A 26,195-nucleotide genomic window follows, 5' to 3' on the forward strand; every position below is an offset into this window, starting at 1 on the left:
GAAGCCACAGACACACGAAGAACTCATCAATGTGCTCAATGAGCCAAGGCATCACTAACAAACTATCCACAACCTCATTTCCAGGAACGTAGTGACTGTGGTGGGCAAACACGTTTTAAAAAAAATTACAAAAGAAATGAGCACACTTTCACAGCATGTAATCAAACTACCATCAAAACATGTTGAAATGTATTTATTCTCAATTCAAATCATGATTCCTGTTTTGTTGTTGCTGTTGTACTGTATATATGGTGGTGCGTATTATAATTAGATTTCTACCCTTTTATATGGTTTCCAGAAGACAAACTAAGCAGATGCTTGGTGTCATTTGCACTTTTCTTTAGTCCACTATCCCATCACGAAGATCCAGCCAAGCACTCCTTTCCGCCACAGTTTGCCACCCCCCCCCCCCCCACCCCACCCGAGGAGGGATCTGTATTCATTTCCTGACTTCTCCCACCCAACAAGCAAGACAACTGAAACATACCTTAGTAAATAAAACAAGCCGTCCAGAATCTCACTATATATCCATGCGGTGCCCATATTCTCACTGTCGCCAGCAAAGATGGGGCTTGTTCATGTCTTGCATACTGATGAAACTTGCAAAGTGAGCGACATAATTCAGAGTGAACCCTTAAAACCTTGGATATCAATCAGTTTAGAACGGGTGGATGTAAAAAAGAAATACATTTGGTGCTGGTTCAGTAAGATGTCCTGACCTGCCAAAATAATCCCATAACACCAACAATACATACCCATAAGCAGCTGCATAGAACAGGGCCATCAGACTAACAGCCAGACATCACCAGTACAATTCATTTCTACTAAGAATTATGTGTCAAATGTGCACCGCAGCCTGTCCTGATGCTACTGGCCAGTTACACGAACTCAAACTGACAGTACACTTCAGCTTTAATCGTATATGAGTCACACCTCTATTAAGAGGTTAAGCACAGAAGCATAACTTTTTATTCTCCCACATAAGAGTGCAACATACACAATGAAGGTGCAAAAGTAGTTTAACCCTTTCTCCTTTGAATGGTCTGCTGTTAAATAACAAGAGAGAGGAGGAGGAGGAGAGAAGAAAGCTTGATTGTGCCAATCATGGCCAAAGAGTAGTGCATGACTCTCTGCAGTGAAGGACAAACTATTCCTCCCTCCTCTAGACCCCTTTCTGGTTAGAGTCAGCCTTGAAGCAGAAGCTACACACATTCCCTAAGATCTGTTTTAGTGATGGGTTGTGGAGCACTGCTTTTAAATTGTAACTACAGTTTATAACTTGGCCTATAATGCTATATACAGTGGGGGCCCTATTTCCGTATGTGACTAAATTGACTAAAGTTATGTTTATTTTTAGGCAGGTGTAGTCAGGGCTGGTATAGCCCCAATTTTCATAAATTTCTAAGGGGTAGATGTACTAAGATGGGTCAGTCGCAAACATCCCGCAGTTTGCATTTTCGTTGCGACAATTTGCAAAGTACACATTTTGTCGTATGTATTAAAATAAAATATGTTAATGAATATGGATAAGGGCGTCTGCTAAGAAATAAATAAATAAAATAAATAAAAGAGCCGCAATATACTAATTTAAATATTTGTTGCGTCTTCTTAGCGTGATCTCTAGCATTATATACTGCGAGAGTCCTGAGACATTGTTCATATAAATAGCGGGAGTTGAGTTGTGGTTTGCTGCAGCAGAGGGTGCCTGAAGGATAACGTCTATACATGCAAGGGTGCAAGAATCAAAATAACATTGTTTCTGTTAAATGTAAACGTCATCTATACAATGCATTCTGTTCTGTCTTCATTTTACCTATTTTAATCCTGTTATATATATATATAAAAAATGAAAGGCAGTTTAATCCCATTAGATTCTATAGTGGGGCCCCCACCTTCACTCACAAAAAGCTTTTCATAATCATACAGTAGCCCCTCGTTAAACTGGAGGTGTAATAGCAATATTAAAGGAGCAATATTGCATTGAGCACATACATTTATAGTGCTCAGTGCATTTTAAATGTAAATAATTGCACTGAAATAACACTAATATGTTTTGGGTAGGCTACACATTACATTATGTAAAAATATAAATCTGTACAGTAGGTCTACACAGTATACAGTACAGTAGTAAAATAAAATGAATACCTAGCGCACTTACTTTTTGCTTTAGTCTACCGGTAACACAAAATAAATCATGCTGCTGCATTGTACACCTTGGTGTACAATGCGAATAAAAGATTATTTAAAATTGAAATTAAATGATTTTAGCATGTTTTTTTTTATTATTATTATTATTTTTAACTTAGTTGCCTAGACAATTAACACAAAATAGATAATGGTTCTATACAGATGCTCAGAATTAGCTGGAGGGGTTAGTGGCACATGTGTGCAGTCTATTGCTGTCTATTCTGGAACCCAGAAATGCCATAGAAATTTGTTTTCAAGGCTTGTAAGTTCATCCTGACTTTAGCGAAAATTAGGTACTTCAGTGTTTGCCTCAAAAATGCATTGAGCACAACTGGCAATGCACAAGAAAAAGCGGACTGGGAAATGCCAGCAAAGATTGAGACTGTTTAAAACATGCTTTCAAAAGTTCTTAACAAATTGATGCAATTGTAAGTGTCGCAATTGCCGGGAGCTTTAGTAAATCTCATTATAATATTTGAGAACTCTCATTTGCACTATCTCCACCCCCTTTTTGCGAATTTATGCAGGAATGCCCATAATTAAATATTCATCTAAGGTTGAACCGCAAAGAAAAACTGCTGCCGCAAAGTATTCCCTAAAAAGTCGCTAACCGCATTGCGCATGTTTAGTACATTTCACCCTCGACTCCGACTCGTTTGCAACTGGTTTGCGACTATTGCGACAGGTGCAACACTTTAGTACATCTACTCCTAACTGTTTAATTAGAGGTTTGGGATACAAATCACTTATGCTAGTCTAGAAAATCACACCTACATTGTTGCAGTTCTTCATTATTCCCCTTCTCTCTGCCTGCACTCCAACTGCTTCGAAAAAAAAAAAAAAATCTGCCACTCTCGATTTCAAAAAGGTAGTGAATTGTCTATCTTTTAAACACCAGTGACTGAAGTTACACCAAGTACAAGCAGGTATAACTCTGGAATTCTTAAAAGGCTAATAATAGACATGTAAACGCTTCAGAAATCACGCGTAGGGTTATGTTAGCTAATTTAACTAGCCGTGACAACTTAAAATAGACTGACAACTTCAACCAAATAAATGCCTGGAGCACCTAAACCTACACATTTGAAAAAAGCACACGCACAAGTCACCCGTCTAAACGACTACAAACACAGCTAATGTCATGTACGAAAATAGGGCCCTAGATGTGATTTGTTAATACACCATCAAGTGACATATTATAGCTACATAAAGCTGTCTTTCATGGTTTTAATAAAGCATAAGGACTGGATATGTGGGGTTGTGTGTGATTATATCACAGCTGCTACCTGTTTTGTATTCGGAAGCAGAACAATTTACATAAATAGCTAAAAATAATGTAATGTTTAAAAATAGCAATCCTTTTTTAGTTAAAAGTAAACCAACTATGATGACAGCAAAGCCATACAAGGCACAAAATACCTTTCATCTTAGAAATGTGTCCTCGTCTTGCTTCAAATTAGAGGCCAAATAGAGAAATTTGCATCAGTGTGACAACTTAGGATTGTATTGAACATCCTCAATGACTAAGTGTTTTTCCAGATGCTTCCAATAACTATACAGTCAACTGCATGTCAATTATTTTTCTTTTCTAGTTTGCAGCACAGCATGTAGCACCAAGCCCAGTAAAGTGCTCTGCACATCCCCTAATTACAAGGTGAGCACCTACCTCTAAATTGTATTCTTCCACTGTCCGCTTTAGGGGGTCTACAATCTGCCAGCAAATGAGGATGCAGAGATCAATCAGCAGCATCCCACCAACTATTATCATCAGCTTCTGGTCTTTAATAATCTGAAAAATAAGAGAGTCAGAGAGGATGAGTGAGACGGCGTTCTCACATACCAATAAATGAAAGTTAAGGTCAAAATTATTTGGAATGTACAATGTTTAGTAACAATACTAGAAACAAATCACAAATATCTTAACAGCTCCTCGTAAAAACTGTGACTTCAAAAACTTGTGAGGAGAAGGGTCATGGTTGGAAGGAAATTATATTGTTTCTGACTTTGGAGCAGGAGCTCTGATGATTTGTTTCTTTCTTATAGCTATCCTAAAGCCAATAGATGATGTAATTGTTGGTACGGTGACTCACTAGATGGCACTCTTGCTTGAAAGTCACAAGGTTGAATTTTGCCTGCAGCCAACACTCAATCAAACATATTCATCAATCAGTGTAACTGTTAATATGTCATAAAATCACATTTACAAAACATGTACTATTTAAGATGCTCATTATCAATGTATTTTTTTCAGTTATGGACTGAAACTCATAGGGCCTTATTTAGCAACACGTGCAATACCAAAGGTGCATTGTTTAAAAGGAGTAAAGCGATTTTAACAGTATAGGACGAGGAATTCTATTCCTTTCAGAAAAGAAGCCTTTTCCATTACACTCCTTGATAAACAGGGCACCTGCATATATTAATTCTGACAAGAGCTTTAAAATATTTCCATTTACTTCTCTTGGCACTGTGTGACAGAGATCGAATGATTCTTGGAGTTAGATCTCCCTCCCGACCTGCAAGACAGCTGCATAAAGGGAACATAATACCCTGCACTAAATGGCACGACAGTTTATTCCCAGAGTTAGATGGAAGACGGCCATCTAAAAAGGGGGCAAAGCTATGATATACGAACTCAACGACCCGGATGGGAAACGGCGTGGCATCCGCGGATTGGAGGAGCGGGTGCGCTCGTTGACCAAGGGGTCATGGGTGACGTTATAAAAAGGGGACGTAGTGATGTGATCTGTTCTTTTGTGAATGGTTACGTTAAATAACCAGAAGGAGAACCTGTGCAGTGAAACGTGAGTGTTTTGTTTGTTTTTGTTTGTCGTTAATAATACTGTTTGTAATTATTTGGATGGCTAACACGATCTGGAGCTGTCGCCAAAGGCCAGCACTAAACCCGGATAAACAACACTGCACTTTTGTTTAACACTAAGGACTGTATTCACCACGAGCACTAGAGCACGCGCTGTGGACGGGTGTTTGTGTTTGTGTTTGTGTTACGTGTAGGTGAACTGAAACGGGACTGTTATTATTTCGGGGCAAACCCACGGATTACACGCCGCTGTATTGCTTCATTAATATTGTTGTTGTTTACTGCTGTTAGCCACCAGGCATTGGATTATACAATGAAACCTTCACTGCACCTGGATTATCGTTGTTTGTCTGATTATTGATCACCTGCACCTGCACACTGTTAACCACTTTGCCTCACACTGGTATAAAGTCGTCTCATAGGAATAAAAAGAGCAAATAAGAGACTAGGGGCTGCACTGGCGGTAAACAGGGATACTGTTTCCAGCAAAACTTTAGATTTTGATCAGACAAAATATTACTAATATTCAATATGAAGTTATGAAGCTACCTGTTTAATAGTTATCGGTACTTAATCCAATCTTTGACTGTATCCTACTTTAAAAAAAAAATAATAAAATTTTTTGTTAGTCACAGAATGAGAATTATACAATAACAGTTAATAAAAGACTGCAGTAAACCCTGTAAAAATATACTCTGATATTCTAGGTCTTGGGGTAGAAAGGAAGGGAAAGAGTTAAAAAAACAAACAAAAAGCCTTAGCGCAAGAGGTTGCTTCTGTGTGTGGCGGGGGCGAGGGGCCCAGCATTCTAGTCATGACATGCACACAGTTATTGTTGCTGTGTGCATACAAGCAAAACAAGGTTGCTGAACCTAATCCAGGGCTTCCTTTGAAAATAAATTACACTTTTCATTGTTGACATAAACAGGACTGAATCCCTGCTCTGGTCTTTCAATTAAAGAGCGAGAGATGCTGAAAAAGAGCTTAAGAAAAGATCGCGTATTCTGATGTTATCTGTGAGGCAAAAGTTGAGACCAATGATCTCCATCAAGATGGAGAATTAAATGTGAAAAGCTTTGCGTTTTACTGTCTTGTCCTCTAAGGACCACAGTTGCTGCCATAAAATTGTTTGATAAGATTATAGACAGTAAAAAGATCTTTAAAATTACATTGTTAACCTTTTCAATGTCATAACTGTAAATCTAATTAAGTGTTTACAAACCTCTAAAAAGGTAAAATTGTTATAATTTAATATGAACTGATGTTTTTTTTTTAATTACAGTATTATTTACAGCTTTCCCTCAGAGAAGCCAACTGCCATCATGTCATTTGTTTTCTAAACCCCCAAAAATGTGTATATATATATATATATATATATATATATATATATTAGCTCAAAGAGCCAGCTGCCCCTATATATATATATATATATATATATATATATATATATATATATATATATATTAAAAGTATAGCGTCTACCTATTTTAAGCATCTACCTATTTTAGATAGACAATGATGAAAAACTAATAATAAAACTGTGTTTAAATCAGATGTTACATAAGAAAAAAACAAATGTTTCTCAGAAGATTTTTTGGTGTGTCATTTTAATACTCTGTACTGTGTCTCCAGAACTTTGCTTAGTCAAGAGTGAGCAAAACACTTGAGGAGTTGAGTGAAGCTGACAATGGAGCTGCCACTTCTCCCTGAAAACACAGAGGGAATCTGACTGACAAGTCCACTGTTTACCCAGCTCTGAGGGGAGAGAGGAAGAGCTAGCAGGATTTCGGTTTACACAATCGCTGCTGCCTGGCACTGCACTCTTTCAGATTTAAAAGAGCTATCTTCAAGAACAGTGGAACTAACCACTGTTTAACCCTTTCCATCTTTAAATACATATGGCAACCCACCACTTTCAATGTGAAAAGCCGTTGGAATTAAATCAATAAAAGAACAGAAGCCTTTGGCCTGTTCTTAATATATGAATAAATACACCAAAGACTGTTGAAGAAAAAGCTCCATTCCACCACCAACATAAGAGTTTCCATTGCAAACCAATGACAGTAATACAAATGACTATGTGAGACTCAAATCAACAAGCACAGATAATAATCCCTAATAAAGCTGGCACGACTCTCCAACAGCATGGTTCACATCCAATCTAACGTACTATATGCACAGTAAGTTCATCTATAATTACTGGTCGTTTGTATTCGTTTGTGTAATTCATTTTGGGGCAAACGTCTAAATAGTAATTTTTACAGCTATACACAGGTGAATGGCAGCTCATGGACAGCTCAGCAGTTTTTAGAACGCATTCCTATAGTAATCTCCTGTCCTGCATCTCAGTTAACTGAGCCTTGTATGCTTTTTTATAACCCGCACGGAAGAATTAAACAAACGGACCGTCTTTTCTGTCTACTTATTTCCCAATTTAATTTTTAACTCAAGTGCAGCAAAACAAAAGCACAGTGTTGCAGACAGTTCCGTGACTGGCAGTGAAACATGTCACTGCCTGGAACACTGGGTCAGGGTCAATATGAAAGCGGAAGGTAGCTAAAAGCAGCTCAGACCCACATACTGTACTATTCAAACCCACAGTTTCTCTGACACATCATGCTCTTCCTGCCCACATGGTAACAGAAACACTGTTGCTGTAAAATCAAAAAGAGGGCTTGAAGGGTAGCTACATCTGTGACCCATTCTGGACACTGATTTACATGTTGGTAATGCATGGTAATACCAGTACGTAACCCTTCGATTGGTCTTGTTAATGCATGGTAATACCAGTACGTAACCCTTCAATTGGTCTTGTTAATGCATGGTAATACCAGTACGTAACCCTTCGATTGGTCTTGTTAATGCATGGTAATACCAGTACGTAACCCTTTGATTGGTCTTGTTAATGCATGGTAATACCAGTACGTAACCCTTCGATTGGTCTTGTTAATGCACGGTAATACCAGTACGTAACCCTTCGATTGGTCTTGTTAATGCACGGTAATACCAGTACGTAACCCTTCGATTGGTCTTGTTAATGCATGATAATACCAGTACGTAGCCCTTCGATTGGTCTTGTTAATGTATGGTAATACCAGTACGTAACCCTTCAATTGGTCTTGTTAATGCATGGTAATACCAGTACGTAACCCTTCGATTGGTCTTGTTAATGCATGGTAATACCAGTACGTAACCCTTCGATTGGTCTTGTTAATGCACGGTAATACCAGTACGTAACCCTTCGATTGGTCTTGTTAATGCATGGTAATACCAGTACGTAACCCTTCGATTGGTCTTGTTAATGCATGGTAATACCAGTATGCAACCCTTCAATTGGTCTTGTTAATGCATTGTAATACCAGTACGTAACCCTTCGATTGGTCTTGTTAATGCACGGTAATACCAGTACGTAACCCTTCGATTGGTCTTGTTAATGCACGGTAATACCAGTATGTAACCCTTCGATTGGTCTTGTTAATGCATGGTAATACCAGTACGTAACCCTTCGATTGGTCTTGTTAGTGCATGGTAATACCAGTACGTAACCCTTCGATTGGTCTTGTTAATGCATTCTAATGCAGGAGCATATGTTGAGGTGACCTTATAAGGAACAAATCTGCTCTCCAATCTAAACTCCCAAATTGTTTTAAAGATTTTTCTGAAGCGATCAATGAGATGGCATCAGGGAGGTAACTGTACCTGTCCCCATCTTGCCTGCTGACTCTCTAGAGTACAGACCTGCTTCAGTTAATCAAAAAGTGGAAGAAAGCGGAGGGAAAATTCTGAAATTCACTGAATGTTATACCAGGAGCAGCTGTGTGCAAAATCAGTTGGGCTAAATAGGGTGATGCAAGCAGTGATTAAAATGGTGAATTTCGGCAGATCAAAAGTACTGAATCACTGGCAGCTCAGATTGATGTTGGAGGAAGTGGATGAGGAATATGTGCTTTATCACCAGGAAATTCGGCGGTTAAGTCGAGGGAAAGTCCTGAGGCGTTTTTTATTAAACTCCGACTAGAAATAAAAGTGAAATAGCAGAGAAAGGGTGAGATATACAGCTATTTTTAGACGGAAAGTGGCTTTTGGATCTTGCATTCTTGGTCGGCATCACGAATCTCTTTAATACTTTGAATTTGTAGTTGCAAGGGAAAGGGCATCTTGTTTATCAGCTATACGACAGCGTGAAGGCCTTTGAACAGAAACTGCAGCTACTGGAACTCCAACCAAGAGCTGGCAATCTCATGCACTTCTCAAGCCTAAAACAAGTTAATACAAGTTAATACAAGTTAATACAAGTTAAAACAAGTTAATACAAGTTAAAACAAGTTAAAACAAGTTAATACAAGTTAAAACAAGTTAATACAAGTTAATACAAGTTAATACTGGTACAGGCAGTGCTGCAAGTGAAAACAATGCAGAGTATGATGCATTCATCAGAGACCTGTTGCAGGAGTTCCAATGTCAATTTTCAGATTTTTGTGCCAATGAAAATGATTTTTCATTATTTTCACACCCATTTTCTAGCAAAGTGGATGATACGCCAGAAGAACTGCAAATGCAGCTAATTGAATTTCAAACATTTCAATTATGAGATCTAAGGAACAGTTTCATACATCTCACTGACAGGTATCTAACACTGTTAAAATGAAAAACATACTTACAATGCTGATGAACTGTTTTTTGCTTCAGTGCTTTTTAAAATATATTCTAAAACTATTAAACTGTTTGGGCATCCCTGGTATAACAATATTCTACTGGTGAGAGCCTTGCACAGTCCCTGCGGAATTGGATTGAGGTATTTTTTTAAGAAATCTGCACGATATCAATAGTGGCGCGCAAGGCCAAATTGGAACACTGACAGAAATATTTAAATATACCCTCCCAAATTTGCATATTAATTAGGTCACTTGAATTTGAAAGGAAAATTTCAATCACTTAAAGCAAACTCCATGTAAACCCAAATTACCCCGAAAGCACTACCAAAAATTAACACTTATTTTTATTTGTGCATGTAAACCAAGCCACTGTCTCACTAAAGATGTGGATATATCAGAAATGAAGCATACACTGAAAGTTATCACATTAAGTGGCAGAGCTACAATTAGCAAGCTACAATGCAGTCATCTCAAAACACCAGGTTAATCTAAAAGGTGAGTGATTTATCACAGTATTTTGAGCCCTCATAAAGATTAAAAAAAGCCCTAGTTCTAGTACATGCATATAACAGACTCCTGTATTCCCACCTTTTTCTTCATCTTGACATTCTTAAAGATGGCGTGGACTCTCCAGGTCTTTGCAAACATGGCTCCGAACGCCGTTGTGTATCCCACAGTGAGGATCCAAGTGCGCACCTGCAAGGAGAGGCAGGACAGGGAATAAGCATGCACGGCCAGGCAGGGTCTCACTGACTTCACAATGAAAAAGTGTTGACCTTTTAAAAAGTCTCATTCCTTATCCGTACATTGAATCCATACAGGATAACTTACATGCTTTTTAGACTGTACAAAAAGAAGGCTTTTTTCAAAGTAATACATCTCAAATCTGAACGCCTGTTTTAGGAACATCATCATTTTCAAGTTATGCAACTGCCCTTTATGTCTGTTTACAAGCTTTTAAAGTTAATATATTTTTAGAAGGCCATGTCATGAGAAAATCACAGGAAAGTGCAGTCAAGCGAAGTGAGAGCATGGCAAAGCACAGGCGACAGGCACAGAAGTATGATAGGAAGTATGGTTTTCTGCTGGATATGGTGGTTCAAACACTCTAATACTTAATTTGAAAGAACAAGTAGATTAGGTTCCAGTAAGCCAGCACCTGTGGTGTTCCACAAATATGCCTTTGTGTTTCTCCAGTATCATATTTTCTGTTACAAGGATACTTTGGAGAAATGAAGTAGTAGACCTACTCTACTGTATCTGTACAGCATACACCACTATATTATTCTATACCGTCTGTGCATTGTCGCACGAGCGTATCATAAATGCTGGGTTCTATTTCCTCAGCTGCTATAAGAAAATGTGTATTTACTAATGTTGCTTCCCCCCAATACTTCATTTAGCTGACCCCACTGTTAACTTCACTCCAGGCATGGCTTTGCAGAGCATTATGCCTCACAGCATTCAAAGGAGTAAGTAACAGTGATGTTAACCTGTTAACATTAGTGCACAAATGCACTTAACAAATGACTATGTGCTGCTAATGTCCCTTGTTTAGTTTATACCACTGTGTGAAGTCTAATAGAATGTGATCCACTGTATTTAAACTACTCGAGTCTGAACACTGTGGTGTTGTTTTCATACTGATGCAGTGGACCATGATAAGATGGACTAAACAACCACTAGGGGGGGGCACATGTATATCAAATATCTACAGTATATACCTTTGTTGTTTTATTTGGTTGATTATTATTATTATCTTGTTTTATTTCTTTTGCTAGCCCAAATCCACTAGATTTAGTGTCCCAAGCTATCATTCAATGATAACTCTTGACAACCTCAGACCTGAGCAGCAATTCAAGTTTTGGACAGCTTTGAAAATTAGCTCTTGTGAATGCTTTCTGCTGACTCTTTCTTGTCGTGTCGTTATTAACTACTGTTGTTTATATATGTGAGCTATTTTCTTTTTTTTTGCTGCATCAGTCTGACCATCAGCAATTACACCACTGCTTGCCAGATCTCTGGACAGGTATGCAGTGATGTTGTGTGCTTCAGTCACAGCGTTTTCCCAGTAGTACCACCAAGAGGTCAACCATTACCCATCTAGTAATTTCCACATTGTTTGTTTTTTGATAAGTGCCTTTCGGCCACTGCAGGCAATGGGATTAATACTGTTACTTTCACTGAGTGTGAATGTGTTGTAATTAATATGCTTAAGTAAAATACCAAAAATTATTTATGTATTTACACATGTAAATAACAATTCAGAACATAATGTTGATGCTAAACAAAAGGTTTTTTTATTTGTTGTTTTTTTTGTGTCACATTTGGAGACGAGACAGGAACATGCAGCACTAATAGTAGTGATAACTTAACTAATGTGTTCTTTTTAAGATTCATATTGCATCATTTTGTGTTTTAGACCAGTAAGAAATACCATCGAGATCAGGTGCGGACAACTCTGGTCCTGGTGGTACATTCTGCACCAAGTTTAATAAGCATAATGAACAAAATGAACTGCTTAAGGAACGAAGGCCAGGCCTAGAAATGTCAGCATTATTGCTTATTTTACATCACTGCGGTTGGAACCTTCAGTTCCCACCGCAAGTTTTCTCAGTCAGCAAGTCACATTTATGCATCAGGATTTCAAGTTTTCAGATGCTTCAGCAATTTGTGGTGAAAAACTGGAAACTGTGTACAACACCCCCAGCAGAACCTGGATAAATGTGCAGGTTTTCTCTTTATTTATTGTATTGTTAGGTACAGTACTTACAGTGCAAAGAGTTTCAAATACTTTGTCAGAGACAAAGGACCCATCAAGACCAAAGAGAAAGATGGATGTGTAGGACAGCATTCCTCCAAGGATAATCAAGTTGTTCATGTATGGACTGGACATCTTTATCAGCCTGTGGAGACAGAGGTAGACAGACATCAGATTTTAACAGAACCACACTGATCTCATATTACGGGGAAGGAAAGTAATGAGCTGTATTTCCAGTATGACTAATGAATGAGACTCCAGTCTGACCCATTTACAGGGCTCCACCGGGATTCTCTAAATAGCTCCATCAAAAGAACAAGGCCAACGAATAACTCAAATATTGCATCCAGAGGCTCAGAGATGGGTCTCCCAAAACAAGCACAACGCTCATCCTTCAAGGAGAAGGGGTGAGACTGACTGACGTTAAAGGCTTTGCAAGTCACAGACACTCCTTTTTCAGCAGCGCCTTGTGTGAAAATGTATATTTATAGAGTAGGAAATGCTTCAGTGATTTTGCATCAGAGCCTGCATTGGGAAATCATACATTATCACTGGGGAAGGCATTAGGAGTGTGAAGTTTTCCGTTAGACAGTACAAGATGAGGCTATGTTATCTGTTCATTTGGTGAGGTGAAATTCCTTGTCTGTTTTCTATGGTGAGAGAACCAAATTACAGCAGTTGTCTAAGATACTGAGGAAGAAAAGGAGTCTGGGGCAAGGTTTTCTGTACCTGCGGAAAAGATTATCTTTGTGAGATGTTTCAAACGAACCTGAAGAAAATCAACAACTTGAGGACTGGAGTCTTTCAAAACTAACAGGGGTTGTTCCAGCTGACTGGTGTGTTGAAAATGTAATACCCATATTTAAAAAGGGAGCTCAGGTGGAACCAGAAAACTACAGACCCATGAGCCTCGCCTCCATAACATGTAAAATCATGGAATCCATTGTAAGAAAGAAACTAGAGGAGTGTCTTTACAGCATAGGAGATGGCTGACACAAATATAGAAAAGGGTGCTCCTGCCTAGCCTCTTAGGCTTCTTCAAATAAGTCACTGCAAGGATGAACACAAAAAGAGCCTATGAGATCCGTGGGAATACAAGGTAGTACATGCAAGTGGTTACAGAACTGGTTAAAACACAGGAAGCAGAGATTGTAAGAGAAGAAACCTCTAACTGGGGCAATGTGCTCAGTGGGGTGCCGAAGGACTCTGTCTTAGGACCACTGATGATTCTTATCTACATCAACGACTTAGATAGGGGGATAATTAGCAAACTTGTCAAAACTGTAGATGGCAGACAAACATTCAACAACTCAGGAAATCTCAGATGATTTAGTCTGCATACAAAACTGGGCAGAAACATGACAAAAGAAATTTCATATCAACAAATGTAAAGAGTTGCACACCGGTCACAAAAATCTAAGATCCAGATACCAAATGGACAGGATAGAGCTTGAACAGCCACACAAAGAGAAAGACCTTGGTGTGGCAATAGATTTGTCACTGTCAGCAACTACACAGTGGGGGAAGAAAACAAAAAGACAAACAGCTTAGGTATATAGCTAAAAGTGTGGAGTACAAATCCAAGGAGGTTATGATGAAGTAACGCACTGGTGAGACCGAAGAAGAGCAACCAGACTAATTTCAGCTACTAGAAACCGGACAAGCACTGATGTGCAGAACATCCTCCTCTCGATCGACAACATTCTTATTTTCTTATATAAGACAGTAACAGGTGGCAAAAATAACAGCTTTCTCACAATGTCACAGTAGAAGGTGTTTTGCACTCCAGCTGAGCTGTTAAAGACAACTCATGAAACTGAGATCTCATTAAACGTAAAATGAACATGAACTCAACCAGTGCCCCAGCATGGTGTTGGGTTGGGGGCAGGATATGTGGTTCTAGTGGTATGAGGATTCAACCGAGAGTAATAGCCATTGTGCGGTTGAACCTACGACCTCCCAATTAAAATGCACAAGCGCTAATGTCATTTTCATTAATGCCCTTGCATGTCACTGACATTTCAGCAGCCAGGAAATCAAAAAATAAAAATAAATAAAAAATCCCGAATCTGATGAGATCTTTTAGAGACAGAGAATTTGAAGTAAAAGGTCTTACTTATGATTGCGGTTTTTGATGTTGAAGAAAAGGAAGGCTCCTGCCATGAACATTCCCAGGATGGTAACGGCAGAGAGAATGCTGTACAAGGGAAGGTTTATGTTACGCCGCTGGTTTTGGACAATCGTCCGGTCTTTTGGAGGCTCCACACCTAAAAAAATTAAATAAAAAAAAAAGAGAGAGGGGTCAGCTGCAGTCCACACCTACTCAAACACTGAGCATATTAAAAGCAGGAGAATGAAACGCAACATGCTTTACTATGCACTGTGCTTTGCTTTTACCATGGTACATCGAAGTAAACCTTCACACGCAGGTTACTGACATTCACTGGTCTTTGTCTCTTTACCTTGGAACCTGATGGTATTGTTCATGAGCTCCAGTACGTCAGCTATTGCATTGTATTCCCCAACCTTTACTTCTTGACCTTCTGCAGAAACACAAACAAGACACATTATTAAAAAAAAAATAAGAAAAAAATGTGTGGATAATGACAGGCAGTAGTTTGCATTTACAATCAGTGTGTTTGCCACAATTAAAAAAAGTGAAAGAGACCATCCAAGGTCCTAGTGATTTACATTAAGGTTACATTGAGGAAATAGGTGTGGAATACTGTCAAACATGTGTGTATCATCATGATTACTATAGAAAGCAATATTTGAGTGCATATACAGTACTGCACTTGCCACATATAACTGATGTATTGTTATTGTTTTAGACTTTGAAGTAATAAGATTTACAAAAAAATGCTTAACCCTTTAAGGACCGTGATGGTGTAAATGCGATCATACTGAAGTGTCATTCTGGGCCTGTGATTGGGTAAACGGAATTTGTTTCTTTGACTTACTGGTTCACCATACTTTGCAGTACAGCTTGTTAACACATTCAACATGTTTACATATCAGGAAATGAGTGGCTATAAGCAGATAATATTTCATGATTTCCATTACACGAGAGTAGATGTTAAAACTTCATGCTGATTTGAACTCGGCTCTCGCCAAGATAAGCACCAACTAAGACGTAGCTTTACAGTAAACTAATGTGATCCATATGCGTCTCCATCCATTTACGTTTCCTTCCATATGATGATGTAGATATCCTTCTGTCTGGTGTTAATGGCTGAAGTGTAATGCTGGCTCCAGGGATCAGCTTATTTTGCCTCCCTGGCGCATCAGCACACACAACGGCTGCGATGCTGGCTCCGGGGATCAACCAAAGTGCGGCCTCCCCAGCGCATCAGCATGACAACCGTCTGGATTGAGCTAAGTAGGGTACATCTCTGGGGTTTTCAAGTGGGCACCTTCCATCCTCAGTGTTTCGTCGACTAGCCCACGACACCTCAAGAGGGCTCGGCGGTGATTCTGGCGTCCCAGCATCACCCCCCTCCATCCCCCACTCAACTCAGCCCAGCTTACTTACCTGTCCCCAGCCAGAATCTTTCCGTCTCAACCACAGCCAGTTGCTGCTCCTCTCTGCTGCTTCAGATAAGTTCTTCACTGTGCGACGCAACTCTTGGCCACTGAATCCGACGTCTCTGAGAAACCGGATTGTAGAGTGTGCCACAAATCCTCGACAACCCACTTCCACTGGGTAAACCCGAACTCTCCATCCTCGCTGTTCCGCTTCAGTGGCTAGTTGAGCATACCGCAGTTTCTTCCTCTCATACGCCTCATCTACAGCGTCCTCCCATGGCACTGTTAACTCTACCAGGTGAACAAGGCGTGCTGATCCAGACCTAAAGACAATATCTGGTCGAAGGTTAGTGGTGGCAATCTCAGGTGGAAAAATAAGCCGTTGACCAACATCTGCCAGCATATTCCAGTCTCTAGCAGCTTCCAGTTGTCCTGGGCGTGGATTGGTTTTAACACCTTTTCTTGGTGGTTGCTCTCCTGGGCGGAGGAATGTTGTCTTTTGTGTGTAATGTTTTGATGGAACAGGTGGCAACTTATTGGTCATGTTACGCTTGTCTTCCAATGCTAAGGCCAAACATCGCAGCACCTGGTCATGGCGCCAAGTAAACCGTCCTTGGCTAAGAGCCACCTTACATCCTGTCAAAATGTGCCTTAATGTTGCAGGTGATGAACACAAAGGACATGAGGGATCCTCTCCTACCCAGAGGTTTAGGTTCTGTGGTGATGGGAGAACATCATATGTTGACCTGATGAGGAAACTGATCCTGCTCTGTTCCATTGACCATAGGTCTTGCCAGCCAATCTTGCGTTGTTCCACACTCTCCCATCTCATCCATTCTCCCTGTTTGGCCTGGGAAATGGCCTTTATACACCTCATCCTCTCCTCCTGCTTTTGCACCTCGTTGACTACCAGCTTCCTTCTTTGAGCTGGGGCCGCCTTGTGCCATGTAGGAGGAGTTGAACTGAAACCAAGACCCCCTCTTCCATGCTGAACTTGCCCCATGATATCACCAATTCGAAGGGCAGCCTTTGCATCTTCCACAGCTTTCTTTGCCGCCCACTTTCTTCCAGTTTTCAACACAGGTGCTGCCTCCCTTACGCATTTATCGCGTGACTCTACTAATGTCATTTCCAGTCTGACCTTGGCGCACTTAAACTCCTCGGTTAGAGCAGAGACTGGTAGCTGCAGTATTCCTTTACCATAAAGTCCCACTCTGCTGAGGCAGCGTGGAACTCCCAACCATTTCCTGATGTATGAACTGATTAAAGCTTCCAGCTTCTCTACTGTTGTCAAAGAAACCTCGTACACAGTCAGTGGCCACAGCAACCTCGGCAGTAGACCAAACTGAAAGCACCAGAGTTTTAGTTTACCTGGTAGAGCGCAGCTGTCTATGCTCTTCAACCCTTCCACTGCTTGTTGTCTAACTTCTCCCACACGAACTGTGACCTTTAGATCCCCGTCGTACCATCTCCCAAGACTCTTCACTGGCTTCTCAGACACTGTTGGTATTGCCTCACCATTAATGAAGAATGTTTTATCTACTACTTTGCCTTTAATTATAGAGATGCTCCTTGATTTAGTGGGCTTGAATTGCATTCGTGCCCATTCAATGTTATTGGTTAATTTGCCCAATAATCGATTAGTGCAGGCTACTGTTGTAGTCATGGTTGTCATGTCATCCATGTATGCTCGAATTGGTGGTAGTCGCATTCCAGAAGCCAAGCGCTCGCCTCCTACTACCCATTTTGATGCCCTAATGATTACTTCCATTGCCATGGTAAAAGCCAGTGGAGAAATGGTGCATCCTGCCATTATTCCAACCTCTAGGCATTGCCATGTAGTGCTGAATTCTGAAGTTGAAAAACTGAATTGCAAATCTCCAAAATAGGCTTTCACTAAATTTGTTATTGTCATCGGTACACTGAAAAAATCAAATGCTGCCCAAAGTAGTTCATGTGGCACTGAACCATATGCATTAGCCAAATCCAGGAATGTCACATGGAGCTCCTTCCTCTCCTTTTTAGCTGATTGAATTTGTTGCCAGATCACATTGATGTGTTCTAAGCAACCTGGGAAACCTGGAATGCCCGCTTTTTGTATTGAAGTGTCAATGAAGCAGTTCTTTAATAGGTAAGCTGACAATCTCTGAGCAATAATGCTGAAGAAAATCTTGCCTTCTACATTTAATAGGGAAATGGGACGAAACTGACTGATGCTTGTAGAATCTTTTTCTTTAGGTATAAATACTCCACCTGCTCGGCGCCATGCTCTTGGTACAACCTGTTTTTCCCAAGCCACTTTCATCAATTTCCACAGAATTCGTAGAACTCCTGAAGCACTCTTGTACACTCTGTACGGAACTCCATTAGGCCCTGGAGATGATGAAGCCCTTGCTTTTTTCACAGCTTGCTCTATTTCTTTCCACTTAGGTGCACAGTCCTCCATTTGGTATTCTGGTGGATTGATAGGTGGGATGTCTGACGGAATTGACATAGGCTCCTGCCTTTTTGAATCTGTATGTGTTTCCTCCAAATATCTCTCCAGCTCAACCTTAGATGCTTTTAGTGTGCCATTCTTCTCACTGGTGAATAACTTCTTTACAAATTTGAATGGGTCTTTATAAAAGTTAGCTCTCGCACGCTCCTTCTTTTTGTAGCGTTTCCGTAGGCGCTCAGCTCTGCGCAATGTTGCAAGCTTATCTTTTATGACCCTTTGTAAGAGATTGAGTCCCTCCTTCTGACTTTGTTCTGCTCTTCTCCATTGGTTCCTCAGCTGTCTCCTTTCTCTAACTAAGCGTTCAATCTCCTGCTGCCGTCTAGACTTTCCAGGAATAGTTTGTACTTTTTCCTTCCTTTTTTCAACTCCAAACCTCTCACTTCCATATGCGTAGATGATGTCCCCAAATTTATCCAGCTTCTTTTCAACTGTTCCACTTAATCTTTCCAATGCAACGCAGAGATCTGTGTTTACTGTGTCCCATGCAGTTTTCTCACAAGCTCTTGGCCATTTAACTCCATTCTTGTGCCCGTTGAGGTTCTTTTCTCTCTTATGCTGGTTTGTCTGACCGGGTTCACAAGGATCATTAGGTTCATCACTAACTGTGTCCATGCAAGTCCTCCTCACATCTATGACAGGGGTGCTGATATCCTGCGAACTGTGGTTTGCTTCCTGTCGCTGGATTTCATTCGACTGACTTGACTGACTTCGTAAGAAGTACTGATCAATGCGAGGCCCTTGTCCCTTCTCCCTCAAGCATTTCATTCTCCCTTGATGAATCTTCAAACCCCTGACCGTTGTCGCCTTGCTCCAGCCGCAGACACAAACCTGGAGTTCCATGTCTTTGTTAACTGCAGATCTTGAACTAGTCTTTTGTGAAGTACTCTCCATACTCATATCCGTTTCCGTTCCTAAGTCGTTAACCGTGTTGTCCAACGTTGAGTCATCTTCCGCCCCCGCTCTCGCAGACTCTAGGGGTATTTTTCTCTTTAATTTCTTAGAAGCCTTGGGCGGGTGTCTCCAGCATCCTGTAAACACAGAGCTGGATACTGCCGACAAGGGTAGCTAACCCTTACCAGCCCCAATGGGGTCTCTTTCCTCCTGTCAGCTGTCTCTCCAGGCTGTCACAAGGTCTTTCCCTTGTTGCCAGCTGCACTATTCACAGCAGTCACTGGACGTATCCAGATCTTCATGATTTCCATTACACGAGAGTAGATGTTAAAACTTCATGCTGATTTGAACTCGGCTCTCGCCAAGATAAGCACCAACTAAGACGTAGCTTTACAGTAAACTAATGTGATCCATATGCGTCTCCATCCATTTACGTTTCCTTCCATATGATGATGTAGATATCCTTCTGTCTGGTGTTAATGGCTGAAGTGTAATGCTGGCTCCAGGGATCAGCTTATTTTGCCTCCCTGGCGCATCAGCACACACAACGGCTGCGATGCTGGCTCCGGGGATCAACCAAAGTGCGGCCTCCCCAGCGCATCAGCATGACAACCGTCTGGATTGAGCTAAGTAGGGTACATCTCTGGGGTTTTCAAGTGGAACTAAATTTATCAGGTATGTTGTTTTTTCCTAATTACTGATAATAATGGAATTAAGAACGTTTCAGCTTTACTCCAATGGTCTAACTGCAATCAGGTCATGTGACAGGAAGTTGTTAGATACCAGGGAAAACAACTGTTTAATCTACAATGTTATACTGGAATAATCAATATATGAAGTGCTGGTTTGGCTAATGCTAAGAATCATGTTTAACATGCCTCTAATACACTGTATCAAGATGCAGTTTGGGTGGCATTGCTATGTACAGCATTGTTGTATAGGCGAGACACAAACTTCTTAACACAGAAACTCTTCATCAGTACTGCAATCATATGGTCCAACTCATCAGTGCTATTGGGCTTGACCACTGTATATCATTTTAAAGGGTTATTTTTTTATCAAGAATATCAAGTTGCTTGTCTTCTTGAAGGCCAGGGTGTCCTCGGCTCACCGCGCACCAGCGACCCCTGTAGTCTAGCCGGGCACCTGCGGGCTTGCCTGTAAGCTGCCTAGAGCTGCATTGTCCTCCAACACTGTAGCTCTGAGGTGGATGCACGGTGAGTCTGCAGTGTGAAAAAAAGCAGTCGGCTGATGGCACACGCTTCAGAGGACAGCATGTGTTCGTCTTTGCCGCTCCCGAGTCAGCGCGGGGGTGGTAGCAGCAGTGAGCTGAGCCTAAAAATAATTGGACCGTGTCTGTGTTGTGTGTTATTCTTTGTATTATTATTTCGGGACTGAACCCAGTGGTTTATATACTGGCGATACACATTGTTATGTAGAGCCAGCATTATTATTTAACCGGTTGCAAACCGGGAAAACAGAAAATAAATAACTGTTTTGAACCATGAACTTTGTGTCTGTCGTTGTTGGAGCACCTGCATCTGGGCAGGCACAGGAGTAAGTAGGTCCTGCACATAAACATGCTGGAGCTCCGAGCAGTGCACCTTGCTCTCCAGCATTTCCTTCCTGCACTCCAGAACAGACATGTCCTCATTCGCACCGACAACATGTCAGTAGTGGCATACGTGAACCACTAGAGTGGGTTTCGGTTCCCAGGGTTACACCGCATAGCCTTTTGGCTGTTGATCTGGGCACAGAAGCACTTATTGTCCCTCTGGGCTGTTCACCTCCCCGGAGTGGTGAACTGGGCGGCGGACCTCCTTTCAAGGGAGGGTCCTCACCCGTCAGAATGGTGACTCCACCCTCAGGTGGTGCAGCACATTTGGGATCGCTTCCTGGAAGCCCAAATCGATCTCTTTGCCTCGGCAGAAACGACTCCTTGCCCCCTGTGGTTCTCCCTTCACCGTTGCGGAGGTCCACTAGGAGTCGATGCCCTAGCCAACGAATGGCCCAAAGCGCTTTTGTATGCTTTCCCGCCAATACCGCTGCTCCCTGCCTCCCTCGAGAAGTTCAGGAGAGACAAAGTGACGGTTCTCCTGGTCACCCCCAGATGGCCCAGGAGAATCTGGTTTTCAAACTTTTGCCAGCTGCTGCAGGGCCAGCCCTGGGAGATCCCACTGCACATGGATCTCCTCAGTCAGGCGCAAGGTACTCTCTGGCCCCTGAACGGAACCGTCTGTCCACCTTAGGGCTCTCAGATGCGGTCATTAGTACACTGCACAACGCTAGGGCTTCCTCCACAAGAGCACTATATGCTTACAAGTGGAGGTATTTTCAAAAGTGGTGTATGACTAGAGGCCATGACCCCATCTACTGCCCCGTAGCAATGATTTTACAGTTTCTGCAAGATCTGCTAGAGCTGGTGTACATGGCAGCTATATCTGCATGCCACATCCCTATAGACTCAGTTTCCCTCATATTCTGGTGACCCCATTTCTAAAGGGTGCTCGTTGACTGCATCCCCCTAGAAAGGACTTCCTCCCCGAGTGGAGTCTGGACGTAGTATTGGAGGCTCTATGGCCCCGTTTGAGCCTATACATTTCATAGAGCTGAAATATCTCTCCATGAAGACACCTTTTTATTGGTCATCACCTCAGCTAAGCTGGTCAGTGAGCTACAGGCTTTGTCTGTGCACAGTTCTTGTATGTGTGTTTGGGATAATGGAAACAGGGTATTGTTGAGCACGAACCCTGCATTCCAACCTAAGGTGATTACCACTTTCCACTTGAATCAATCAGTGGAACTAGAGGCCTTCCATCCACCTCCCTTTGATCGGAGGGCATTGAGAGGTTATATGGATATGACGAAGGCGCTGCGTCAGTCTGAACAGCTCTTCGTTTGCTATGGTGAAAGGACCCTAGGTCAAGCCCTCTCGAAGCAGTGACTGTCCCACTGAATTGTGGACACAGTATCGACTGCATATAATAAGGCCGGTCTACCCCCACCTGGGATAGTGGCAGCGCACTCTACCAGAAGTGTGGCTATGTCATGGGTTCTCTTTCGAGGTGCCTCATTGACTGACATTTGTACTGCAGCTAGCTGGGCTACTCCTCATACACTCACCAGGTTCTACTGACTTAATGTGGTAGATCCCTCTACGCCTTCATTAGGCACAAGGGTCTTTGAGGTTGTATGCATACACCACCAACACTAGCTGGCGGTAGCGAGGCGTCCCTCATATGCTGTCCGCTCACGCTTCCTCGCAATGGTTTTGGTATACTTTTCCCAAAAGTATTGGTTGGTGGTCGTATTCGAATTGAAAGGGATCATTAGGTTACTTACAAGTGATAGTCCCAGTAAAACAATACAACAACTTTGGGTAGCTCACTTATAAATACATATTTATATCAAAATCCACGAACCTTCGGTTTCGATGGTGATTGATCTGACATGGACTGACCCTATATTTATATAATTTAATATCTGCCGCTTTTCTCTTGCAGAACAAAACGTCATTAATTAGGTCATTGATAAATGTGTAAAGAAAATACAACTAGTTTGTATTTATGAACTTACAGTATTTAAACACTTGCTCGCCTTCATTCTCTGACAACTATTTATAACGACAAGTTCTGATACCACGTTATGCTCCCTGCATGCTTTGTTTGTGATGCCATTTTGTATGCATTATGGGAGCTTTAACAGGTCTCGAGGCTCCCTTGGACTACAGATCCCAGAGTGAAAGTGGCTGGGATGCGGAAGCTACTTTTATGATGTGTGACCATAAAGAAGACGTGAAGTTTCATAGTATAATAAATCGATCCAAACTGTGCAGTTTATTAATCTTTCAAAGTCAGTTTTGGTATTTAATTTAATAATCTGAAATTAACCATATTTTATATCACTAGTACAGACACAACAAATTAATTCTAGTGCCAAATAACATCACTCCAGTTGCACAGCTATAAAAAAATGAATCTATTAGCAAAAGAACCAGAATTCTGGTACATTCAAATCCCCTTACAAAATGAGTCACAACTCTAATTTAATGTCTCCAGTTTCCTCTTCACGGACATCCTACAATTGCTCTATGCCTTGATTCATAATAACAGACAAAGAAAATGTTCAGACAAATTTTATCAGATGAAGAATTCTGTTTATATAAGAAACCTTCCAAGTCCCCTTTTTCTGTGTATTAAATCTCTACGTTCTGAAAGCAAGTCCTGCTTGTGACAGCCTTCTCCAATTAATTGCGTTTACAGGTTAAAGCTGAGAAGACTGTGTTACAGTCTTATCTTTCTCACAGATATGGCATGGATTGCTATGAAAATGTAAATAAAATACAATGTATGTGTAACGATATCATATCTTGGAGATTTGTTTTTACTGTCACCAAATAATCTGTTTTCATTCTGTGACAGAGCTGTATGGCAAAAAAGATAAGGCCAGCCTGCTTTTAAATATAATGTGTGTATGAGTAAGGTAATATGGTACTGCTACTTGATTAGTGATGTGGGTGTATATGAAATGCGATTCTGTTTGTCATAATTTATTTAATCAAGTTCAACACTATTTTCCTCAGATATTGGTGAAATTGTGCTAGATATTTCACCCATTTGATTCCCCTCCTCAGTGGAGGACTTCTCAAGTAATACTGTATGGGAGTTGCCATGATGCAGACTTCTGCAACACTTTGAACTTCAGTGGATACTTGAGTCGATAAAGAAAGTGTATATCACAACAAATAGGGCTAAAAGAAAACCAGTATGAAATGGGAACTTGTTTATGGTCCTGAAGATTAAATGTAAAGACTGCTGTAAGACTGTTAAATTAAAATGAGTCTTATTGCAGTCCAGGTTTAAATGTTGTATATACTGTACTGTATATCCTGTGTTCACAAAACTAAAGCTAAAGAGAACCCCCCCCCTCCCCCCCAGTCAACCCTCTATAATTTACATTAAGGGATGGATCTCAGAGTATAGAACCAGGGACCAAGAGGTGTAATTATGACTGGCTGTTGAGAGTAAGAGCCTAGCTGGAATACTGAGGTAAAGGAATACTGAGTCAAGCAGGCAAATGTTTTAGCCAATGTCTTTGTCAAGTACCAACATTGACAAAGGCATCATCCAGACTGTTTCTGTGCATGATTTATTCGACACACACGCACCCATCACAGAGCAACCTGCTTTACCTTGTGTTGGCTGAGGTGTGATAGAATCAAACTTTGTCTAAGAATTCAGCACAATTAAGGAAACCTTTAGATTCGTGTTTCTCAAATGCGACCACCAACATTTTTGGTTTGAGAACCCTTGCTTTAGAAAACTCTTATCTAAGAAAAAGTTTGTACTGCTGTATAGGGGACTTGTGTGGATTATTAGACATAGTTATATTCACATTGCATTCTCTTAGCCTACATTCTAGCTTTCACCTGTATGTGCTCTCCTAATCCCTATGGTCACCTGAAGGAGGTTTTCTAATTGGTCCTCCCATTACGATGACCACCTTTTCAAAATGCAAAAACGGAACACCTGACATTTCTTATGCTGGGGTATATTTACATATTTTTTAAACTTTTTTTTACTGTTTCCCCCGAAGAGCGGAGAGGAGTAATGATTAGTTGTAGTGATTGTGAGAGTAAAATGATTAGAAATGGAATCAGCATAACATATTTGTGAGTTAGTTTTTCCTTTAAGTCTGTTTCAAATAGGTTTATTTGTAGCTTTTATTGTTCTGGACTATTTGGCTGTCACTGTAGTTGCTGTTCTGTCTCTATGGCAGCGCGCTGTGTTTATTCATTTTGAAAAAGGGAAACTCAGGAAAGAACAGAAATGCAGCACTCTGACTGAAACTCTTAACAGCATGTTGATGCAGAGTTGTTATCGGCATGAGATGAGATGTCAGTGTGGTTCAGTTGTGCGTACCATGTGAAAGATTTCTGGGGGCGCTCCTGAATACATTTTTTTTATTGTTTTAACTGGCGAGCGAGCGAGTGTACGGCATTGCAAAATAATGCGTCAGGGGCGGTGATATGATGCGCTATAAACAGATAACCCGGTTCACCGCTGCCACCCCCGTGATGACTCGGGAGAGATGAAGACGGACTCATGCGTCCTCCGAAACGTGTGCGCTCAGCTGTCTGCTTCTTTTCACTCTGCAGGCCTGCCATGCAGCCACCTCAGAGCTACAGCGTCGGAGGACCATGCAGTTCTGGGCAAATTACAGGCAGGCCCGCAGGCGCCCGGCCAGTCCACAGGGGTCGCTGGTGTGACCTAAGCCCTCCCCCACCTGGGCGGCGTTCGGCCAATTGTGTGCCGCCACCTGGGAGCTCCCGTCCACGGTCAGCAGTGGAATAGCCTGGACTCGAACTGGTGACCTCCAGGCTATACTCCACGCAGAGTGTCTTTATTGGATACGCCACTCGGGAACCCCTCGTTTGTAAACTTTCTTATGTTCTATTTTTTGTGGGTCCAATGCCCTTGAAAAATTTGCACCTGGCACTTTGGAATACCTTGCCCTCTAAGTTGTAAAATATGAACTGATTGGCTTGCTTTAAAAACACTTTTAAAACCCGGTGCTGTGACCTCGGTGCTGTATGCTATTACCTGCCTGTCTGGAGTGTGCTGTGACCTCTCGGTGCTGTATGCTATTACCTGCCTGTCTCGAGTGTGCTGTGACCTCTCGGTACTGTACACTACTACCTGCCTGTCTGGAGTGTGCTGTGACCTCTCGGTGGTGTATGCTATTACCTGCCTGTCTGGAGTGTGCTGTGACCTCTCGGTGCTGTATGCTATTACCTGCCTGTCTGGAGTGTGCTGTGACCTCTCGGTGCTGTATGCTATTACCTGCCTGTCTGGAGTG

The 26,195-nt window shown here is 41.4% G+C and overlaps 1 protein-coding gene across 1 annotated transcript in view; it reads right to left on the reverse strand.

Annotated features, from left to right (window-relative positions):
* LOC117435443 (gamma-aminobutyric acid type B receptor subunit 2-like) overlaps positions 1-26,195 on the reverse strand; it is a 295,459-nt gene that overhangs the window by 62,659 nt on the left and 206,605 nt on the right. Inside the window, exons 9-13 of the mRNA XM_034058593.3 lie at positions 14,887-14,967; positions 14,541-14,691; positions 12,437-12,569; positions 10,252-10,359; positions 3,854-3,976 (exon numbers count right to left, since the gene is read on the reverse strand). Of these exons, the coding sequence (XP_033914484.1) occupies positions 3,854-3,976; positions 10,252-10,359; positions 12,437-12,569; positions 14,541-14,691; positions 14,887-14,967 (596 nt within the window). The remainder of the gene's footprint in view (positions 1-3,853; positions 3,977-10,251; positions 10,360-12,436; positions 12,570-14,540; positions 14,692-14,886; positions 14,968-26,195) is intronic.

The sequence above is a fragment of the Acipenser ruthenus genome, chromosome 3 (genome assembly GCF_902713425.1).
Source record: "Acipenser ruthenus chromosome 3, fAciRut3.2 maternal haplotype, whole genome shotgun sequence".
Lineage (NCBI taxonomy): Eukaryota > Metazoa > Chordata > Actinopteri > Acipenseriformes > Acipenseridae > Acipenser > Acipenser ruthenus.